At 41.0% G+C, this 23,664-nt stretch overlaps 1 protein-coding gene across 1 annotated transcript; it reads right to left on the reverse strand.

The window, feature by feature from the left end:
* Positions 1 to 4,081: 4,081 nt before the first annotated feature.
* On the reverse strand, positions 4,082 to 5,152 carry LOC110888437 (pollen-specific leucine-rich repeat extensin-like protein 1). The gene is made up of 2 exons (XM_022135962.1): positions 4,831 to 5,152; positions 4,082 to 4,518 (listed from the first exon to the last, which is right to left on the reverse strand). The coding sequence occupies exons 1-2, from the start codon at positions 5,150 to 5,152 to the stop codon at positions 4,082 to 4,084; spliced, it is 759 nt and encodes a 252-aa protein (XP_021991654.1).
* Between the last annotated feature and the right edge of the window lie 18,512 nt (positions 5,153 to 23,664).

Below are 23,664 nucleotides of genomic sequence, written 5' to 3' on the forward strand. Positions count from 1 at the left end.
GTGGAAATGGGAGGAAATTTCTATGGATTTCGTTACTGGTCTGCCAAGATCCCAGCGTGGGAACGATACAATTTGGGTGATCGTGGACCGACTCACCAAGTCTGCTCATTTCCTAGCAATCAAAGAAACGGATAAGTTCTCCACCCTAGCAGACATATACTTGAAAGAAGTAGTCTCGAGGCACGGGGTGCCCACCTCTATCATTTCGGACCGCGATGCACGATTCACATCAAAACTATGGAAAGCTATGCACAAAGCTTTTGGCTCTCGCTTAGACATGAGCACAGCTTATCACCCTCAGACGGATGGACAGTCTGAGCGCACGATTCAAACCCTAGAAGACATGCTTCGGGCATGTGTTATCAATTTCGGCAACAGCTGGGAAAAGCATCTCCCTTTGGTGGAGTTCTCGTACAATAACAGTTATCACACCAGCATACAAGCCGCTCCATTCGAGGCATTGTACGGGCGTAAATGCCGGTCACCTCTCTGTTGGGCAGAGGTGGTGGATAGTCAGATTACAGGTCCAGAAATGGTAGTTGACGCTACCGAACGAATTGCACAGATACGACAACGCATGGCGGCAGCTCGTGATCGCCAGAAAAGCTACGCTAATAAACGCAGAAAACCGCTCGAATTCCAAGTTGGGGATCGAGTGCTACTCAAAGTCTCACCCTGGAAGGGTGTGGTTCGTTTTGGTAAACGAGGCAAGCTCAATCCACGGTACGTTGGACCGTTCGAAATCACTGAAAGAATAGGCCAAGTAGCCTACAGACTAAACCTACCAGCTGAACTCGGTGCAGTTCACAATGTATTCCACGTGTCGAATCTGAAGAGGTGTCTGTCAGATGAGACCCTCATAGTTCCTTTTAAGGAACTCACTATCGACGAGCGGTTGCAGTTCGTCAAGGAACCAGTTGAAATCACGGACCGGGATGTCAAGGTCCTCAAGAACACTAGAATACCTCTTGTTCGAGTTCGTTGGAACTCCCCTCGTGGCCCAGAGTATACCTGGGAACGAGAAGATCAAATGAAACTCAAGTATCCCCAGTTATTCGGAACCAATGCAACCACTACTAAGGCTGAAGCTACTACTACTGAATTTCGGGACGAAATTCCAAATCAACGGGGGGATGATGTGACACCCCAGGAAAACCAGTAAACGATATAACTTACCTAGCTTCCTCAGTAACCGCATGCTAAATTTCGGGACGAAATTTCTTTTAAGTTGGGGATAATGTGACAACTCGAGTTTCCAAGATTCCTATTTCGCATTTATTGCACGGTTATTGGTTGTTTAGTTATTTATTTGCACAAATAATTTGCTATGGAACTGTAACGTTTTGATACAATGAAGTGTATTGTGTGATTGTGCATGGTTATGTGTTAATTGTGAAAGACTTGTCAAATATTTGAACTTGGTGATGAAACTGTGAAATTGTTGTGAGATGGTGTACTTGTGTAAAAGTTAATACTTGAGGATGTAGTGAGTAATTAGTGAAATCCTAGAGATACTTAACCCTAATCCCTTTTCACTAATCATGACACAAAACAAAACACGTATTTGCAATCCTCTGACCTTTCTTGGCAATCATCATTTCCATCACAAGCACAAGTCTCCTGCATCAATCTTGATCTTGCAATCTAGTTAGAATCAATCTAAGGTAAATGGTTATTGATTGTTTGATTGTTTTCAATACTTGATTCTTGTGAATTCTTGTAAACCCTAGTTCTTCACATGCTAAGTTCTGTAATTGTTAATGTGATTCTGATTATTGTGGTTATGATGAATGATTAGTTGGATGCCGATAAGACTGTTCACATAATGATTGTTGTAATCATCGATTGGTTTCTTATGAATTCTGCAATATGTAAGATTGAATAGGGTTCCTGATCGTATGAAAAACTAAAACGTAACTGATACAATCTCAATGAAGTGAACATTCGTATGTTTGATTATTTGTCAGAGTTTTGTGAATGATATATCATTACTCCGACCTTTAAATATATGTGTGAAAGTGTCCGAACTATTGGTAACATGCTTGTCCGACCCTTATGATTATTCAAGTCTGAGTTTTTAACAATGTATATGTAAGTCCGAGTTTTATATGCTTGATATATATCCGAGTTTCAATAAGGTCCGAATTATAATCATGAAGCCTTAGTCCGAATGTTTCTAATATGTAAACATGTGATCCGAAGTTTAGAAAGGACATGAAGTCCGACTTTTATATGTGGCAAATGATCCGACTTGTAACCCTAGTTAGGGGTCCGAGCTTTGTGTCTCAAATGTTGTCCGACCTTTAAACTTAAAGGGGGTCCGAGTTTTGTGAGCCACCCTCTTGTCCGACTTTGTTTGGGCTCAAGGTGGTGGTCCGAGTTTTAAAGGGGGGACACCCCTGTCCGAGTTTTAACCCCCCCCCCCTCACTTGGTCCGAATTTTGATAGGCCTCCCTTGTCTGACTTTCAATTGATAAGGAACTAGTCCGACTTTTTAAGCTACTAATTGGGTGATGGATGTAATTGCATGATGGTTAGATAATATATTGTTTAGTGACCAACAACTTGGAACAGATATACACATGGGTCTGACTTATGTTAACCTACAAATGCTGCTTTAGTTTAATGGAGTATTGATGTCCGGATAATGATAATGTTACCTGATGATTTCTTTATGGTTCCAATAACATACTTATGACTTTTGACTATTGAATGATTCTGTTACGTGTGTTCTCTACGCTAAGTGCGTAAATCTTGTCAAGTATGGAACCTCGTTAAACTTGTTAAACGCCGTTAGACATGTTAATGGTTAATATTGTTCGAATAAACTGAGAAAGCTCTCAAGTGAAGCATGGATTGCCTGACTTTGATTAATTGCTTGCGTGATACATGATAATTGTTTAAACACACTTCGTGACATAAATGGCAAGTGAATCATTATGAGTTTAACTGATTGAGTATACGTGCACTATAGGATTCGACTGATTGATTGGTTGTTTACGAGCACATAGATTAGCATACCGAGCAAACCAAGGTGAGTTCACACAGCCAAGGCATGGGGTTCCCAGGGTGGGAATGGGATTGATTTATTTATTTGTACTTCTCTAGATAATGGAACGTAGTGATATGATCCTCGGGTGAGGAAGGTGATTGGTTAAGATACTGCTAGACTAGTGATGCTTATAGAACTGATCTTCGCACACACGCCGGGGTTGGCTGCGATAATATGACTGATCTTCGCACACATGCCAGGGTTGGCTGCGATAATATGACTAATCTTCGCACACATGCCTAGGAAGACTGCGAACTATACACTAAAACTTCGCACAGGTTCCGGGTGGCCGCGATACAAACATACCTAGTCTAGAATACTTGAGAACTTCCCTAATCTTCGCATACATGCCTAGGAGGGCTGCAATACGAACTATTACGACACATAAATTAACGAACGAATACAAGGCTTACTACACTATTACAATTACTGAACTATAAACTGTGAACTCGCTCAACTAGTTGTTGACTCTCTGCTGCATGCCTTGCAGGTCGTTAGATACATGGAGCTTGCACAGGGAGGAGCAGGTCGTTGTGGAGCATGGATCGTGGATGCCATGTTAAAACATTTAAACATTTGAACTATGATATACATTGGGTTTTCATACTTATGCTTCCGCTACACTTTGAAACTATAATTACGTTTTGAACACCTATCGTATTGAATGATTGGTTTGCATTTATTTTACTTGATATTAATTACATGTTCAATATGATTGGTGGCTTGATCCTGGTCAGTCACGCTCCCAAGCGGTGATACTCCGCGTGTGGATTTTGGGGGTGTGACACTATCTACTGCTCAGGAGTCCAAAAGCGAGCGGCAGAATCGGGGGACAGTGGACGTGGAGGGTGTGATACTGCAGGTGGGGTCTGGCAATGGCACGGTGGTCGCTGAGCTCTCTCCAGCTCCTGTATGCGACGGGTCAGTGCCTCCTGTTGTATCATGAAAGATGTGAGAATATCCTCCGTAGAATACCCCACGTGGTATGGGTGATACGGATCAGACGGTGGCATAATGGGGGGGCGTAGTCTAGAGGAATGGCGCACTAGGTGGGGTGAAGGATGGTACAGTAAATGGTGCAACAGTGGGAACAACAGTAGGATGAGAAATCTGGGGCACAAACTGGCCTCCTCCTGACACGTAAGATGTATGACCAAATGGTTGTCGTGATGAACCCTCCCCATGACGTGGTGGAGGTATGTCCTGAAGAAACGTGATAGGTAAGTCAGTGCGGCGAGCATCTGTGGTGTGTGTGGGAAGCAAAGGAACATCAATGGGAGCTGAAACAGGGGCTGAAACAGGGGCTACAGGGGGTGTAACTGGTATCACGAAAGGTGGGTAATCATCGTCATCATCTATCCACCCGTTGCGGGTGTAAGCGTATCGTGGATCGATATGGGTCGCAAAAGGTGCTCGGTTGAACGGTACCGGCACTAGATCAGGACGTGGTGCAACAACAGGATCCTCTAACAAAAGTGGAGCATCAACATGAGCATCGACAGCATGACCATCCACCAATGGTGGAGCAACAACAGGATGATCGTCAATAGGTATATCATCAACAAAAGGAGCAACAGCAGGTGCATCGGCATGAACAGGGTCATGCTCTAATGCGGGGTCAGGAGCAGCGACTGGCTTTGGGGCCACGACAGGCTCCAGATCAACAAACTCCATGTCAAAATCAGCTGGATCAGCAAACAAAGGATCGACAAGGGCTACAGTATCCTCCAGGGGCTGGTCTAAGTGTATGAACTCAATATCATGGTCAGGATCAAAACCAGGTGGAAAAATAGGATCTGGATCATCATCAACATCGTGATCAAACTCAAAGCTGTGTGCGGGAACAGGTACAGCTGATGACGCCATATCAGGGTCGACGTCATGTGAGTGGTGCTGCACTCCCTGAGTGTGCAAAGGTGCGGACGCCACATACTCAAAGGGGTCTGGAACAGGTGAATGAACAGGAGCCTCCTCTGTAGGAGCATCAGCAATGAGTAGGATATCATCAGCAGCAATAGGGAACTCACCCTCAAGGTCATCCTCAAGTGGGTCCTCCTCAAACAAATCGACGTCATCGTCGGAAACAATATCGAGGGGCATATCAACAACTGGATACGCAGCAAGGGGTACAGGAGCAGGGATCACCGCGAGTGGTAAATCCCCAGCGAGATGGCCATCAGCAGGCTCGGCTACGACGTCAGGCAGCGCAAAGGGCTGGAAGTCATCATCGTCTGTGCTAGTAGTATCGGAAGTGTGGACCTCATGCTCCGATGAAACTCTGTCATCTGATACTATCGCCATGGGATCCAGAGTTTCTGAAACTCCAGTATCCATCTGATGAGGAAGGCATGCTGTCTGTAACACAAACACACATATGCACAAACAATCAATCATATAATCAGATAAACATGTTAGTCACCAATATATTTCTTCCTAATCCCACTAGTCTAACCTCCCAGCCTCTCAGACTGATCCTCCTAGTCTCCCAGACTACCCTCCCAGCCTCTCAGACTGAACCTCCTAGTCTCCCAGACTACCTTCCCGGCCTTTCAGACTGAACCTCCTAGTCTCTCAGACTACCCTCCCAGACTGAACCTCCTAGTCTCTCAGACTACCCTCCCAATCTCTCAGACTGGACCTCCTAGTCTCTCAAACTAACTCCCTGGCCTCTCAGAACAAAACCTCCCAAATCTCACAGATTGGCCCCTCAGTCTACTTGACTGAATCCCAGGTCTCCCTGACCAACCTCCCAGTCGATAAGACTGAATCCCTGGTCTCCCTGACCAACCTCCTAGTCGATAAGTCTGAAACATAATTTTTGAAAAATGCTCATACTTTTGTTTGTAAAAAAACATTTTGTATCCTGGATCTGGACGTAATGTATGCAACGTAAAAATGTTTTCGTGAGAGCCCTAGTGATCATAGTCTAGACTCGAGAAGGAATCCTAGTTTGCTATGATCAAAGCTCTGATACCAAGCTGTCACACCCTGGCTTTGCGGAAGTGTGGGTTTATTTGGTGTGACTTCTTAATACCATAGCTTAACCACAACAAAGCTATATGAAAGAAAACCATGATGATCATCCATTGATTCAAGTTTTAAAATAAAAGTACGACAACATTGTTTTAAGAGTTGACACATGCATCGAGTTTACAACACAACAAAATAAAAACATTGTTCATAAAACAAACCACAAACATGAGATAAACACAGTTTAAGACTTGTGACTCGTCCAGGCAAAAGTCACAATCCCTAAACTTGGATGACATCACTTCTCCTACGCAGCATGAAAACATAGCATATCTCGCCAGATCCCTAATTCCCTGAAATACATGTAAGTTGAAAAATCAACAAAAGTTGAGCGAGTTCATGTAAAAGTGAGTATGTAAAAACCTTTGTAATATGTTTGTATGTATGAAAATCCCTGGTATGTAGTAAATAAGGATTAATGAGATCACCATTGGTTGGCAAGGCCAATGATATGTGTGAAGTGCTGTAGGAAGACTCAAACCTAGCAGATTTTTGCGTCGGGCTCAAAGTCACCCCGAGGTCCGTACAGTTGGGCCTGGAGTTGGGCTCGCTACACCCAGATAGATCTACCGCTAATGACCCTCGGTCCTACTATGAGGATTAATGGGCTCTAGTTTCCGCCTACCCACTCACAAGATCTAAGTAGTAACCCTCCTTACGCTAACCACACCATGTGTAATAGTATCCGTAATCATAGTAACATGTATTTCACCCCCGAAATATAAAAACTGAAAACAGTTAAGAGAAAAGGGGGACATGAACTCACAGAAGTGCGTCTCGAAATAGTCAATCCCAATCAACCTGCTGCGTGACGACCTACACGTACTAACTTCTATTAGACGGACGGTCGTTCCTTGGCTTAAGGTTTAACGTCTTTGGGAAATAGTTAGACAACTATTTCGTATTTACACTCCTTAATTATTTAATAAGTATTTTCCTTCCCAAGGATGGGGTTTTAATACATGTGCGTTTTTATAGTTCCGAAAATATATTCTTAAGTCTCACTTGTAAATATATTTTAAATCACTTGTCTAAAATATTCTGATTCCAAAATATACATATTTTTCCTAAAAATATTATATTTTATCTCATACAATTTCCAAAATAATACTTTAAAATACACATTTAAGAGTATTTTCCGAAAATACATAAGTTACATTTTAAGGTTCGCGTTGTAATAACAATACCGGTGTAACTTAGATATTTGTTTGTGAGGGCGTTGGTATTATCTTGGAGTCGTATTTTCATAATATTTCAAGTAATATTATTTTTACTCTAAAAATAATATATCTCTAGTTCACAAAATAATCATATCATCACACAAGCGTTTTACTATGAAATACATATTCTAGACATTTATTTAACAAGTTTTATTTACGAAAATCCACATCTGACGCTTGGTTATTTTGTAATAAAAATCATGACGAAGTTTATTTGGAAAAACAAGTTAAAAATATATTTATAACCACTTGTCACAAAAATATTTCTATGTGTTATATTCTTGGAAAAATTTCGCCAGAGTTTCCTCTGTAACTGGAGGTGGCCACGCTTACTAGCGTATCATTTTCTTTTCAAAATTCAACCAAACAATTAATCAATCATCCATATACAATATTTAAACATCAAACTTGTCAAAATAAGTATAAATCGCAAACTCATGAACTTGAATGTTGTGTAAAAATATGTAGTAACTTTCTAACATATTTAGTAGGTTTTATTAACCTTAAAAATAAAACTAGTTTCTTAAAAACTTTATTTTTAAGGAACTTGAAGTTTTACAACTTCTATTCAAGGTTTACAAAAATATTTCTTTGCCAAACTTTCTTGTCACACAAGTGTTTACACACTTGTTTATTCACTAAAATGTCTTTAGTTTATGTAAGATCTGGGTTTTTAACAAGACTTGCATTTTTCACTTGGTTCTTCCGAAAAACCACTTGTAGATCTTTAGATCTACTAGTTTAGAACCTTATTTTACAAGAAAAATTATAGTTACACAAGTTCATGTTTCATGATTGGAAGAGTTCATCATCTTTTACAACTTTTACATTAACATATTACTAGTTCATGTTCCATGAACATGATCTAGTGTGGTTAGATGATGATCCGTCCCACTACTAGCAACAAACAACATCAAATATTCACAACTGGACAAGATTTACATGATTTACACAACTAGTTACTCTTTATCCAACATATTCATCTTACTTTCAAGACTTTAAGTTATGATCTTGTGTGTTCTTGATTTTTAACCGTTAAATCACTTATTAACCACTTTAAACAAGAACAAGATGGTGTTTAGAGGCACTTACTACTAGCTCGAGGCTAGGGAAGAAACAAGACGTAAACAAGGTGGATAAAAGAAATATAGAGAGGTTCTTGAGCTAGAACCAAACTTGATGGTGGTGGTGGTGGTGCTAGTGTTCTCGGTCGAACACTCAAGGAGAGAAGAGAGAGAGAGAGAGTAATTTTTGGTTTGGTGATTTGTGAATGAATATGAAGACCTTGTATGTAAATTTATAATCCACTTTGTACTTTATCCATCAAATAAAATGCTAACTAGATATTAGACATGTTTGATTAAAATAATCAAGAAATTGTGGGGAGTGTCCCCACCCCATAACCGGTTCGAACTAAGGGGGGGTATGGTTGATTTGTAATGTTATAGTTAGGATCTAGTTAGTTTAGTTAGGATTTTAATTAGGTTATTAGTGTGTAGTGTAATATAAAGGGTGTTAGGGTGTTCGGGGTACCTAACTAGCTCAGAAAAGTATAAACAATGTCATTGACAATATTTTTATGTTCCGGGTAAAGTCCGGTTGTTCGGTTGGAATTGATCCGTTAAAGTGTCAAGTAAAGCTTTAAAGTGTCTTTTATAGTGTTTTTAGTGTCACAATAAATTCCCGACACTTTGGAAAGTGTCTAGTATTATTTTACCAAGTTTTTGCACTTTACTTGTTATGTTAAATGCTGAATTTTTGTATAAAGTGCAGAATTTTGTAATTAAAGCATGTTTTAGGCACATCCGGTCACTATAACTATCACCTAGTGACGCAGTTTTACAATCCTCACCTCCCTACACTCCCTACTAGTGTAGTAATCTATTCCCGGCTCATACTGGCCTTAGAGACAGTGTCTGTCTAGTGCTGGCAATGTCAGCATGTTTACTGGGTTATCCGTTCACTGTGCTAACTGTGCTTTTGTGCATCAAGTTTGTCACTATAGTTTTGTGTGTAATAAATGGAGTGACAGTAATACAGTATGATGCATGAATATGTATGTATCAGAAATCAAGAAGCAGTTTAACCACAATTGTAAGCAAGCACAGTTATTAAGCATTAATTAAATATTAATTAATTTGTATGGATACCTGGTTTGGTGAGGGTTGTCACACAAGCACCTCTATTTATAGCCTACACAGACGCCCGGACACGGCCCCGTGTCCATCCTCTTTCTCTTTCTTCATTAATTGCAATTTGTCTGTATTAGCTCCACACGCCCCCGTGTTCGCTAGGCATGGCCCCGTGTGTAGAAGCGTATCTGTACTATCAAGATTTGCAAGATTCTGCGAATCTTAGCGTTGACCACGGCCCGTATTGAGCTGGGCACGCCCCCGTGCTGAGAATAGAAGCTTCTATAACTTTGTCTTTTCTGCAGGCAACTGGCCACGCCCCCGTGTCCGCTGGGCGTGGGGCCGTGGTCAGCCTTCTGTTTCTTTGTTTTTGCTTGGGACGATGATGTCGAGGGGTCGGGCATGCCACGTTTATCCCTTTTCTTGTAGTTATGTTAGATTTGCTGCATATTTGTTCCTTTTGTTCATTTATGCTCATTTAGTCCTGAAAATACAAAAGGAAGACAAAAGCACACTTTTTCTAACATTAGTACTAAAAAGGGTTAGTTTTATGCCTCAATTGATATAATTTATATGTTGCATTTTACACGCATCAGCTTGACACTCATAATTAAGCATGTTTTTAGGTATTCCAAGTGTATCAAAGGAGTGTATGAGTATAATGCACGTATAATATATAATTTCAAGTATTTCAAGTGTCGGTTTTTGCGTATAAACATGTATTCGAGATTGTAGCTTATAACACAAGTATGTAACATGTATAAGTATAAAAATGAATTCCATTACGATAAAAGTCTCATATTACAAGATTGGAAAGGAAATACGAATACGATACGATCACAAGTTTTCAAAAATAGAAATACTAATACACCTTCTAAATAAGGAAAGTACAGAAGCGTTACAACTGTTGGTGCATCCGTCTGTCGACTGCGTCTTGTATCGAGTCTTACGTGGTATAGGATAGTTCAGGGCACGAAATCCAAGAAACATGTATTAGAAGTGATTTCGCCCCAAATGACATGTGGTCATTTGGAGCGAAATCTCTTGATAATCCTGATTTCGCCCGAAAGCGTTGAGTCCTGATTTCGCTCATGTGGTAACTTTGTAATTTCGCTCTTGTGAACATGGCATGTAGCAGCGAAATTTGATACACTATATATATGGGGTATCAGGAGCGAAATCATGGATATAGTTCTAGGTGTTGTCTTCCGGTAAGCCACGAAGTGTTGCCGAAGTGTTGTCAGAGCTTGTAATAGTTATCAAGATCAATAATACAACAGTTAAAAGTGAATATGGCTGAGATTGCACCAAAACATTAGTTTCCGCCTCTTGTTTTGGATAGGAATTCTTTTGATCGACTCATTCAGGGCCGAAAACGATCCTACAAGTGGTATCAGAGCTCAGGAGGAAGAGTTCTTGCCATTTCAGCTGCATATTCTGATTTTCTACACCTTCTTTCTAAATTTTGAAAATTTTTCTCGGTAAAATCGGCTCAATTTCATACACAGCACTCGTAATCATGTATTAATAAACCCTTGAAAGTTTCAAAACTAAAATCGACCAAAAACTTAGTTTTTTTTAGGTTTTGCTCGTGGTGACTCGTGAAAATGATGACGTCATAACTAAGTACTGAAGATAAAAAGAAATATAGGGATGAGAAATTGATGGTAAGTCTGCTTCAGCAAGCGATAAAAGAAGATATTTTGATACTGCTTCAACATGATGGAACTGCTTATTCAATTTGGACAGAATTGGAAGCAAAATTTGTTGGAAGTGATGATATGCTCAAAAACAAAATGTCTCTCATGAAGAAAGAATTTGATCTGTTTCGTGGTTTGAATTCTGAGAACACCAAGCAAATTATCGAGAGATATTGTAACTTGGTGAGAAATATGTCGAAACTTGGTATTAAAAAGGATACTGATGAATTGATTGAAAAACTTGCAGATGCGCTACTTCATGAAATCTGGGGAACTTTTCCGATGATGCTGAGATCCAACTAAAAAGATTATAAAAAGATGACACTGGGAGATTTCATCAAACACCTGAAAGCTCAAGAGATGGAGCAGAGAAAGATCGCCAGGATTAAGAATTATGATGGAGAACAGGACATCAGCTTGTATTACAAAAGTGGTGTTACTGGAACGACAAATCTTTCTCCAAAAGTTGAAACTGCTTTCAGTGTGAAAGACTCTTCTGAAAAGAAATCTCAGGGATCAAGCAGCACAAGATTTTCATCATTCGATCCAAACATTTCTGCAACAAAGAACGAAAGAAAACTTCAATGCAATATTGTATTAAATATTGAGAGTGATCAAGATTATTATGAAGAAGTTGCTAAAAATCAAATGTCTTTGTTGGGAATGGTTTTAGAGACTTATAGTATTTTTGTGGCCGGAAAGATCGGTAATCCAATGCGAACGAAAGAGGATTACGATCAAATTAATGCCGAAGAAATGGAATTGATGGATATTAAATGGTGCATGGCCAGTGTTTTGAGACGAGCCGAAAAGTTTAAACAAATTACAGGCCGAGATGATTTTCGGGAGGCTCATGTTTCACCTTTAGGTTTTGATAAGACTAAAGTTACTTGTTTTCGTTGCAGGGAAAAGGGGCATTTCAAGAGAGAGTGCACAAATCGGGAAGCAAGTGGAGCTCAGAACCCTTTCGGAAACAACGATTGTTGGATCTGAGTTTCCTTTTGATTGTATTTTTGTTTGTAAAATAAGATGGAAATGAATGAGTGTGCATCGGAAATTAAGATGAACACAAACTTTATATACAATCAAATGAGAGTAATACTTTAATCAAACATCTTTACACAAAGAACCGAATGATTGAATTTATTTCAAACACGATTACAATGATGATGTATGAATGCAAACTCCCCCTCAGCCCGAACTCAGTAGTTTGTTCGTGCAAAGAAGACGAATGATGTGAAGAGCTAATAGAACAGTACAAAGTACTGTACTATTTATAAGCACTTGCAAACTACTGAGCATCTTTAGCTGACGTCACCATGAAAGTGACATCTAACCTCCTAACAAACTCTAACCTCTGATCTATACAGACACTGCTTGTGTTAACTACTGTTATTACATTCTATTACAAACAGACTTTAGAACTACTGCTGCAACCTTCTACTGCTGTGAACCCAGCAGCACTTATCCGGATCAGCAGTGCTTGACTCAAGGCAGTAGATTGAATCAGCAGGACTTGAGCCTTCATCAGTGTGACAACCCTTAATTTACATGTATTCCGTACAATTTATTTAATAATAATTTAAGTGCTTGGTAACTGTGTTGAAATATTTAACTGCTCTCTGATTACTGAACTATACTTACATGTGCGTGTTAGCATTCTGGTAGTATACAGAAAAGTCACTAAATGGTCCGGTATATTTTCCTATGTGTTAGGAATTTATTTCGTTACAAAAAAAAAATATAAATAAGACACTTTACGATACAATTAAGCACTTTAACGGAACAGTATCCGACCGAACAACCGGACATTACCCGGGACACCAAATATTTGTCAAACACGTTATTTTATTATGTATGGCTAGTCATGATCCCCGTATGCCGTAACACCCACTTAAATTCAATTTACTACACATAAAAGTTCATACTTACAATCTTACTATCCTTTGCATTTTAGTTACACATTTTGCAATTAGACCCCCCCCCCAACCGAATTCTTGGCTCTTGATGGACCCCACCATATCAACCTCCCATACTTCAAATATATGTATTGATTTTATGGCATTTATTTATTGGATGTTTACTTGTGTATCTAAACATAATATATGAGAGATCTTATAAGGACATGGCACTAGATTTATCATAATATCACCTCCACCATTTCACTCAACCTCTCACTTCTCTCTCTCTCAAAATCGGCCAGACCTGGGCTGCCATCACCACCACCATATCACCCTCATCCTCCTCCATTTTGAAGCTTCATTCAAGCTTAGAAGGTGATTCTAGGAAGCTTGCAACTTGTGGAGCTTCAAAGGGCCTTGTTTCTTGCTTTCTCATCATCATTTTCACCATCATCTTCAAAGTGTTCTTCCCTAGCTTGAAAGCTAGTTGTAAGATTCTGATTTACCCTTGTTCACTTCACATTTTAATGGTTACAAGTTGTTGTTTATTGATTCTCACTATAACACCTTTAATCATAAACAAAAATCATGTTCTTGAAACTTAAAATTTATGTAAACCTGTTGGATAGATGTTGTATAAGACATGCATGGCACTTGATCATTGTTTACTCGAAATTTATATTGTTATTCTGCTGTGCATATGTGGATTGTCGCTTATTATGATTATCGGAACCGAAATAACTCACTAAAGTTTGATAGAAAGCTGAAACAGAAGCTGTTTGATTTTTACAGCCAACTTCAGTTGGCTGTAACCGGAGTTTAACTCAGCGAAAAATGTATTTTCTGAAGTCTAAAACGTACCTTTTCGAAATACCGTTCCAACTGCTCTGGATTCATAATTTTTCGACATCGTTTACTATTTTAAATGGAATTTCTCGTAACAGCGCGCTGGGCTGTCTAGTTTCAGCTGAAAATGCAGGTCACGATTTCTGTTATATCTAAGGGGTTATTGGGACTTAATTTACGAAATTTAAACTGGAGAAAATATGCGAGTAAACTGAAATTCTCCAACTGGAATCACCTCATTCGGAGACTCGGTGATTTTGGAATAAAATAAACAATGGGCAGGGGTAAAATGGTAACAAATCAGACCACTGTTCATTGCTGGAATTTTTATGAACAATCTGTAAACATTTAGACCTTGAAAATTTTACAGGAACATAACGAGACTTTTTCACATGTCATATATTTTTCTGGGAATTTATTGTGACCTGTAACTATTTTATTAAAATGTCCGAAAACAGCCCGGTTTTGAATATTTATGCTGAATTGACATAAGTTGTGACTTGCGTGTCTAAATGTCGAGTATGCTATCGGTGAATTATCTAACATGTTATATGTGTTACGTGCAATATCGTATGTTTGTTTATGAGTGGGGAATGGATGGGAAACTTAGAGGGGCATAAACCGTTAAAACAATGCATGTTGTGTGATAGATACGTGTAGGAACTTTGTATTCTATTTGAAAGCCACTAAATGACTAACTGGTAAATTATATTAGGACGTGATTGACCGACCTTGACTGTTAGCTATATTTGAGAATCTAACCGAGCGAACCGAGGTGAGTTCACACTCTTTTTAAGGCATGGGATTCCCAGGGGTTTGGGAATGGGATTGATTAACTACTTGTACTATCATTACTATTAAACTACTTTTTACTGTCCTCGGATTGAAGGGCACGTACGTAAAACCTACGTACACGATCATAAGACCATCAACTCTATCACTTTAAGTCCCTCATTTATCGACTTAATCGCCGAGGCCTATGGCGAGTGGGTCATTAGTTAATAGCGCTATTAGGTTTAACAAACCTCACACCGTGCCAGTCGGACGGGCGTGTACTAATGGACTATGGGCAAAGGGTCAATGCTGATAGACATTGACTTAGGGCACCTCTTATATTTTCGTAGCAGTCGATACGCGTGGTCTAGTAACACATGGGAAACCCCCACTAATCTTCGCAAACATGTCAGAAAGACCGCGATGCAAACTCATACGATACATGGTTTTCAAAACGAACAAATGATTTACGAAACGAATGCTATAACTAAACAACCAACTGTGAATTCACTCAGCTTTGTTGTTGACTCGTTGTTACATGCCTTACAGGTCGCTAAATGCTTGGAGCTTGCACGAGGAAGGAGTCGTTGTGGTGTACGGACGGTTATGTCCCGTGTTTAATATATAATCCTTATGAACTTATTAAACTTGCGTTTGAAACTTTAACTTGAACTATGGACTATGTTTTGAACTTATGTTTTATGCTTCCGCTGTTAAACTAAAATCGGTTTACTTCCTTTTGGTCACCAATCGTATTGTGTTTGGTTTTATTTACTTAATTATGTTGTTCGATATGATTGGTGGCTCGATCCTGGTCACGTCACGCCTCCAAGCGGTGGTACTCCGCATGGTGGATTTTGGGGGTGTGACAGATTGGTATCAGAGCCATTGGTTATAGTGAACTTGGTTTTAAAAAAGGGAAAAGCTTTTCGATAAAACCAGACTATAACCTGTACAGTGCTCAACGATCCACAACGACGCCTCGCCTCACGTGCAAGACTCGACACAATAGGTGGTATGATTTATGTTATATTGTCGGTTAGATAGCTCACACTGTGCATTAGTTAACGTGATAACTGCTACTTGAACCTTGTATGCTTACTCTCTACTGTCGTCCCACACTTACGCACTTTCACGACACTTTCCTCACTTACGTTGCTTCGTTATGAAGATCATGAGCGGACGCGGAGGACGTATCAACCTTACTCAAGCCCAGTTGACGGCTCTGATCAACGAACGAGTTGCTGAGGCACTCGCAGCTGTTCCTGCAGGAGGTATAACCTGCTACTTCGACCTATCTTAGGACGTTTAGATCTTACCTTCGCAAACCTACCCTCGTGCTTAACCTTGTCATTTATTCTCGCACCACAGGTCAACATGCTCAGCCTCCTGTGTGCACATTCAAAACCTTCATGGATTGCCGACCAAGCACTTTCAACGGCACAGAAGGTGCTGTAGGCCTTCTCCACTGGTTCGAGAAGCTCGAGTCTGTTTTCGAGATGTGTGATTGCCCGGAAGATCGTAAGGTGAAGTATGCTACTGGAACACTCGAAGGAGCTGCGTTAACCTGGTGGAAAGCACAGGTCCAATTGCTTGGGTTGGCGGTTGCTAACGCCACCCCATGGAACGGCTTCAAAGAACTGATTAGAGAAGAGTATTGCAGTCGTGACGACATCCACAAGCTAGAGGTGGAATTTTTCAACCTGAAGATGACGGGGTCTGAGATTGAGGCGTATACTAAGAGGTCAAACGAATTGGCCATCCTGTGTCCTACTATGGTGGACCCTCCTTACAAACGCATTGAGCTGTACCTTAAGGGCTTGGTGCCAGAAATTCAAAGCCACGTAACCTCAGCTAACCTTGGCACCATACAGCAAATCGTCAAGTTGGCTCACCGTCTCATTGATCAGGCAGTTGAGCAGAACAAACTGCCCAAACGTATTAGCGCCACTACTTCTGATGCTCCCAACGACAACAAGCGAAAATGGGATGAAAACTCCAGTAAGGGTTCTGCTTCGGTTCAGTCTCAACAGAGAAAGACTGATGGCTACCAGAGTCCTGGTCAGCAATCCTCCGGTAATCAAGGACAGGGTGGGTATCGAGGAAACCGCCCGAAGTGCAACAAATGTAACAGACACCATAGTGGTCAATGCAACAAAGGTCGTTGTCAGAGATGTCATAAGTTGGGTCATGAAGCTAAGGATTGCAGGAGCCCGCGTCCTGCGAGTCAGAATCGCCAACAACAACAAACCCCACAGAATCACCATCAGCAGCAGCAGGGAAATAAAGGATGCTTTCAGTGTGGCGCTGAAGGCCACTTTAAGAAGAACTGCCCCCAGCTGAACGAAAACCAGAATCAGAACAACCCAAGAAACGGGAATCATAATGGGAACAACAATGGAGGCAACAACGGGGGTAACAATAATGGCAATGGCGCCCAGGGTCGTGTGTTCGTGATTGGTCAGGGAGAAGCAAGGAACGATCCCAACGTTGTGATGGGTAAGTTTCTTCTGGACGACTTCTTTGTTACTGTTTTGTTTGATTCGGGTGCCGATACTAGTTATGTGTCCGTAAAAGTTGGCCAAATGCTTAAGCGCACTCCAACACTTCTGAACACCAAACACACGGTAGAACTAGCTAACGGTAAAAGTCTTGAAGCCACACACGTAGTTAAAGGTTGTAACCTTGTCTTAGCTGGTCAGACTTTCTCTATCGATCTTATTCCTATCACACTGGGTAGTTTCGACGCCGTTATTGGGATGGATTGGCTATCTCATCATCAAGCGGAGATTGTTTGCAAGGAGAAAATCATCCGCATTCCTCGTTCTGGTGAAGAACCTCTTGTGATTCGTGGCGACAGGAGTGGTGCTGTCGAAGGCATCATCTCTTTCCTTAAGGCCCAGAAGTGTTTGCGAAAGGGCCACACTGCCATTCTAGCACTCGTTACCGACACATCAACGGAAGAGAAGAGAATTGAAGACATACCTGTTGTACGCGATTTTCCTGAGGTATTCCCTGAGGAATTACCTGGTCTTCCTCCTCACCGCCAAGTTGAATTTCAAATCGAGCTAGCTCCTGGAGCAGCGCCAGTAGCTCGAGCACCATATCGTCTAGCTCCATCAGAACTCGAAGAACTGTCCACACAACTACAAGAGCTCTTGGAAAAGGGTTTTATACGTCCTAGCTCTTCGCCCTGGGGAGCTCTAGTACTATTCGTAAAGAAGAAAGATGGTACTTTCAGAATGTGTATTGACTACCGCGAACTCAACAAGGTGACTGTGAAGAATCGTTATCCTCTTCCACGTATTGACGACTTGTTCGACCAGTTGCAAGGGTCGAGCTATTACTCCAAGATTGACTTGAGATCGGGATACCATCAGCTGAGGGTCCGAGATGAGGAAGTCTCCAAAACAGCATTCAGAACTCGTTACGGCCATTATGAGTTTCTGGTTATGCCATTCGGGCTGACGAATGCACCAGCGGTCTTCATGGATCTCATGAACCGAGTGTGCAAGCCTTACCTGGATAAGTTCGTTATTGTGTTCATCGACGATATCCTGATCTATTCTAAGAGTCAGGAGGAACACGAGCAGCATCTACGACTTATGTTGGAACTTCTTCGAAAGGAGCAATTGTATGCCAAGTTTTCGAAATGTGACTTCTGGCTTCGCGAAGTCCACTTTCTAGGCCATGTGGTAAACAAGGATGGGATTCATGTGGATCCATCTAAGGTTGAATCGATCAAGAATTGGCCTGCACCCCGCACACCAACAGAGATCCGCCAATTCTTAGGTCTGGCAGGATATTACAGAAGGTTTATCAAAGATTTCTCAAAGATTGCGCAACCTCTCACTTCACTGACTCAGAACAGTGTTACCTATCGTTGGGGTGATGCACAGGAGTCCGTATTTCAGCACTTGAAAGATAGACTCTGTAGCGCGCCTATCCTCTCATTGCCTGAAGGCACAGATGATTTTGTGGTTTATTGCGACGCTTCCATCCAAGGACTTGGTTGTGTGTTGATGCAACGTGACAAGGTCATTGCCTACGCATCGCGCCAACTTAAGGTTCACGAAAGGAACTACACTACGCACGACTTGGAATTGGGAGCAGTTGTTTTCGCGCTTAAGATATGGAGACATTACCTGTACGGTACCAAGTGCACCATTTACACCGATCACAGGAGTCTCGAGCATATTTTCAAGCAAAAGGAGTTAAACATGCGTCAACGTCGATGGGTCGAACTCTTGAATGACTACGAATGCGCGATCAAGTATCATCCGGGCAAGGCCAATGTTGTGGCTGACGCCCTCAGCCGGAAGGATACTATACCTAGGCGTGTACGTGCGTTACAGCTTACCATCCAATCCAACCTTCCAGCTCAGATTCGTGATGCTCAGGTTGAAGCATTGAAAGCAGAGAACATCAGGGCTGAGTCCCTACGAGGATCGAGGCAACGGCTAGAACAAAAGGAAAACGGCGCCTACTATGTTAACGGACGCATCTGGGTTCCGCTGTATGGAGACTTACGCGAGCTTGTGATGGATGAAGCACATAAGCCTCGTTATTCAGTACATCCTGGTTCGGATAAGATGTACCACGATCTAAAGACTACATACTGGTGGCCTGGTATGAAAGCCAGCATAGCGACCTACGTTAGTAAATGCTTGACTTGTGCTAGAGTCAAGGTCGAATACCAGAAACCATCAGGCCCACTTCAACAACCAGAGATCCCGAAATGGAAATGGGAGCAAATTTCCATGGATTTCGTTACCGGCCTGCCCAGATCTCAACGCGGAAATGATACCATTTGGGTGATCGTGGATCGACTGACCAAGTCTGCACATTTTCTGCCTATCAAAGAAACGGATAAGTTTTCTACTCTAGCGGACATCTACCTAAAAGAAGTGGTATCAAGGCACGGAGTGCCAACCTCCATCATTTCTGATCGTGACGCGCGTTTTACCTCTGAACTATGGCAAGCTATGCATAAGTCTTTTGGCTCACGATTAGACATGAGCACCGCTTATCATCCACAAACGGATGGGCAATCTGAACGCACCATTCAAACCCTTGAAGACATGCTTAGAGCATGTGTAATCGATTTTGGTAATGGCTGGGAAAAGCATCTCCCATTAGTGGAGTTTTCATACAACAACAGTTACCACACCAGCATCCAGGCCGCTCCATTTGAGGCATTGTATGGACGAAAGTGTCGATCACCTCTTTGTTGGGCAGAAGTTGGTGACAGTCAAATCACTGGTCCAGAACTTGTGGTAGATACCACCGAGAAAATTGCTCAGATACGACAGCGAATGGCGGCAGCTCGTGACCGTCAGAAAAGCTATGCTGATAAGGGAAGAAAACCACTCGAGTTCCAGGTTGGGGATCGAGTGCTACTCAAAGTCTCACCTTGGAAAGGTGTAGTCCGCTTTGGCAAACGAGGCAAACTCAATCCGCGTTATGTCGGACCATTCGAAGTCATTGAGAAAATTGGCAAAGTCGCCTACAGGTTGGATCTACCTGAAGAACTCAGCGGAGTTCACAATGTTTTCCATGTGTCGAATCTGAAGAAGTGTCTGTCAGATGAGACCCTCATAGTTCCTCTGAAGGAACTCACTATCGACGAACAGCTGCGATTCGTCGAGGAACCAGTAGAGATTACGGATCAAGAAGTTAAGATCCTCAAGCATACCAGGATACCTCTGGTCCGAGTTCGTTGGAATGCTCGTCGTGGCCCAGAGTATACCTGGGAACGAGAAGACCAAATGAAACTCAAGTATCCCCAACTGTTTAAGAAAAACGCAACCACTACTGAGGCTGAAGCTACTGCAGAATTTCGGGACGAAATTCCAAATCAACGGGGGGATGATGTGACACCCCAGGAAAATCAGGAAAACAACGCAACTTAACTAGCTTCCTCAGTAACCACGCGCTAAATTTCGGGACGAAATTCTCTTAACAGGGGGAGAATGTGACAACCCTCAATTTACATGTATTCCGTACAATTTATTTAATAATAATTTAAGTGCTTGGTAACTGTGTTGAAATATTTAACTGCTCTCTGATTACTGAACTATACTTACATGTGCGTGTTAGCATACTGGTAGTATACAGAAAAGTCACTAAATGGTCCGGTATATTTTCCTATGTGTTAGGAATTTATTTCGTTACAAAAAAAAATATAAATAAGACACTTTACGATACAATTAAGCACTTTAACAGAACAGTATCCGACCGAACAACCGGACATTACCCGGGACACCAAATATTTGTCAAACACGTTATTTTATTATTTATGGCTAGTCATGATCCCCGTATGCCGTAACACCCACTTAAATTCAATTTACTACACATAAAAGTTCATACTTACAATCTTACTATCCTTTGCATTTTAGTTACACATTTTGCAATTAGACCCCCCCCCCAACCGAATTCTTGGCTCTTGATGGACCCCACCATATCAACCTCCCATACTTCAAATATATGTATTGATTTTATGGCATTTATTTATTGGATGTTTACTTGTGTATCTAAACATAATATATGAGAGATCTTATAAGGACATGGCACTAGATTTATCATAATATCACCTCCACCATTTCACTCAACCTCTCACTTCTCTCTCTCTCAAAATCGGCCAGACCTGGGCTGCCATCACCACCACCATATCACCCTCATCCTCCTCCATTTTGAAGCTTCATTCAAGCTTCGAAGGTGATTCTAGGAAGCTTGCAACTTGTGGAGCTTCAAAGGGCCTTGTTTCTTGCTTTCTTATCATCATTTTCACCATCATCTTCAAAGTGTTCTTCCCTAGCTTAAAAGCTAGTTGTAAGATTCTGATTTACCCTTGTTCACTTCACATTTTAATGGTTACAAGTTGTTGTTTATTGATTCTCACTATAACACCTTTAATCATAAACAAAAATCATGTTCTTGAAACTTAAAATTTATGTAAACCTGTTGGATAGATGTTGTATAAGACATGCATGGCACTTGATCATTGTTTACTCGAAATTTATATTGTTATTCTGCTGTGCATATATGGATTGTCGCTTATTATGATTATCGGAACCGAAATAACTCACTAAAGTTTGATAGAAAGCTTAAACAGAAGCTGTTTGATTTTTACAGCCAACTTCAGTTGGATGTAACCGGAGTTTAACTCAGCGAAAAATGTATTTTCTGAAGTCTAAAACGTACCTTTTCGAAATACCGTTCCAACGGCTCTGGATTCATAATTTTTCGACATCGTTTACTATTTCTAAATGGAATTTCTCGTAACAGCGCGTTGGGCTGTCTAGTTTCAGCTGAAAATGCAGGTCACGATTTCTGTTATATCTAAGGGGTTATTGGGACTTAATTTACGAAATTTAAACTGGAGAAAATATGCGAGTAAACTGAAATTCTCCAACTGGAATCACCTCATTCGGAGACTCGGTGATTCTGGAATAAAATAAACAATGGGCAGGGGTAAAATGGTAACAAATCAGACCACTGTTCATTGCTGGAATTTTTATGAACAATCTGTAAACATTTAGACCTTGAAAATTTTACAGGAACATAACGAGACTTTTTCACATGTATATATTTTTCTGGGAATTTATTGTGAGCTGTAACTATTTTATTAAAATGTCCGAAAACAGCCCGGTTTTGAATATTTATGCTGAATTGACATAAGTTGTGACTTGCGTGTCTAAATGTCGAGTATGCTATCGGTGAATTATCTAACATGTTATATGTGTTACGTGCAATATCGTATGTTTGTTTATGAGTGGGGAATGGATGGGAAACTTAGAGGGGCATAAACCGTTAAAACGATGCATGTTGTGTGATAGATACGTGTAGGAACTTTGTATTCTATTTGAAAGCCACTAAATGACTAACTGGTAAATTATATTAGGACGTGATTGACCGACCTTGACTGTTAGCTATATTTGAGAATCTAACCGAGCGAACCGAGGTGAGTTCACACTCTTTTTAAGGCATGGGATTCCCAGGGGTTTGGGAATGGGATTGATTAACTACTTGTACTATCATTACTATTAAACTACTTTTTACTGTCCTCGGATTGAAGGGCACGTACGTAAAACCTACGTACACGATCATAAGACCATCAACTCTATCACTTTAAGTCCCTCATTTATCGACTTAATCGCCGAGGCCTATGGCGAGTGGGTCATTAGTTAATAGCGCTATTAGGTTTAACAAACCTCACACCGTGCCAGTCGGACGGGCGTGTACTAATGGACTATGGGCAAAGGGTCAATGCTGATAGACATTGACTTAGGGCACCTCTTATATTTTCGTAGCAGTCGATACGCGTGGTCTAGTAACACATGGGAAACCCCCACTAATCTTCGCAAACATGTCAGAAAGACCGCGATGCAAACTCATACGATACATGGTTTTCAAAACGAACAAATGATTTACGAAACGAATGCTATAACTAAACAACCAACTGTGAATTCACTCAACTTTGTTGTTGACTCGTTGTTACATGCCTTACAGGTCGCTAAATGCTTGGAGCTTGCACGAGGAAGGAGTCGTTGTGGTGTACGGACGGTTATGTCCCGTGTTTAATATATAATCCTTATGAACTTATTAAACTTGCGTTTGAAACTTTAACTTGAACTATGGACTATGTTTTGAACTTATGTTTTATGCTTCCGCTGTTAAACTAAAATCGGTTTACTTCCTTTTTGTGACAACTCGAACTTTAGACTTGCTTTGATGTAACGTTACGTGCTTATGTGACATTTTGAACTAATGGATGTTATGTGATTTATTGAATGTCGTTATGTGCTTAGTGTTTTACGTGTTTGCATGTTAATCGAGCCAAACCCGAGTGCACATTATAACCGGTCACACAAGCCCTTTGGGCCACACCTTGTTCACGGACCCATTAGGCAACCGAGTGGGCTCGGCCCACTCCCACTATGCGCAAACAACAAAACACTTAGGGACTTGGTTCTTTTCTCAATTGTTACAATTCACATCACACACACA

This window comes from Helianthus annuus, chromosome 11, assembly GCF_002127325.2.
Source record: "Helianthus annuus cultivar XRQ/B chromosome 11, HanXRQr2.0-SUNRISE, whole genome shotgun sequence".
Classification (NCBI taxonomy): domain Eukaryota; kingdom Viridiplantae; phylum Streptophyta; class Magnoliopsida; order Asterales; family Asteraceae; genus Helianthus; species Helianthus annuus.

Bases quoted from the DNA above. Each gene is read 5' to 3' on its own strand.
- LOC110888437 (XM_022135962.1), bottom strand. From the start codon at position 5,152: ATGCCCCTCGATATTGTTTCCGACGATGACGTCGATTTGTTTGAGGAG. The intron at 4,519-4,830 runs GTTTTGATCCTG...CACTTTTGTTAG, and splicing joins AGATCCTATTTTTCCACCTG to AGGATCCTGTTGTTGCACCA.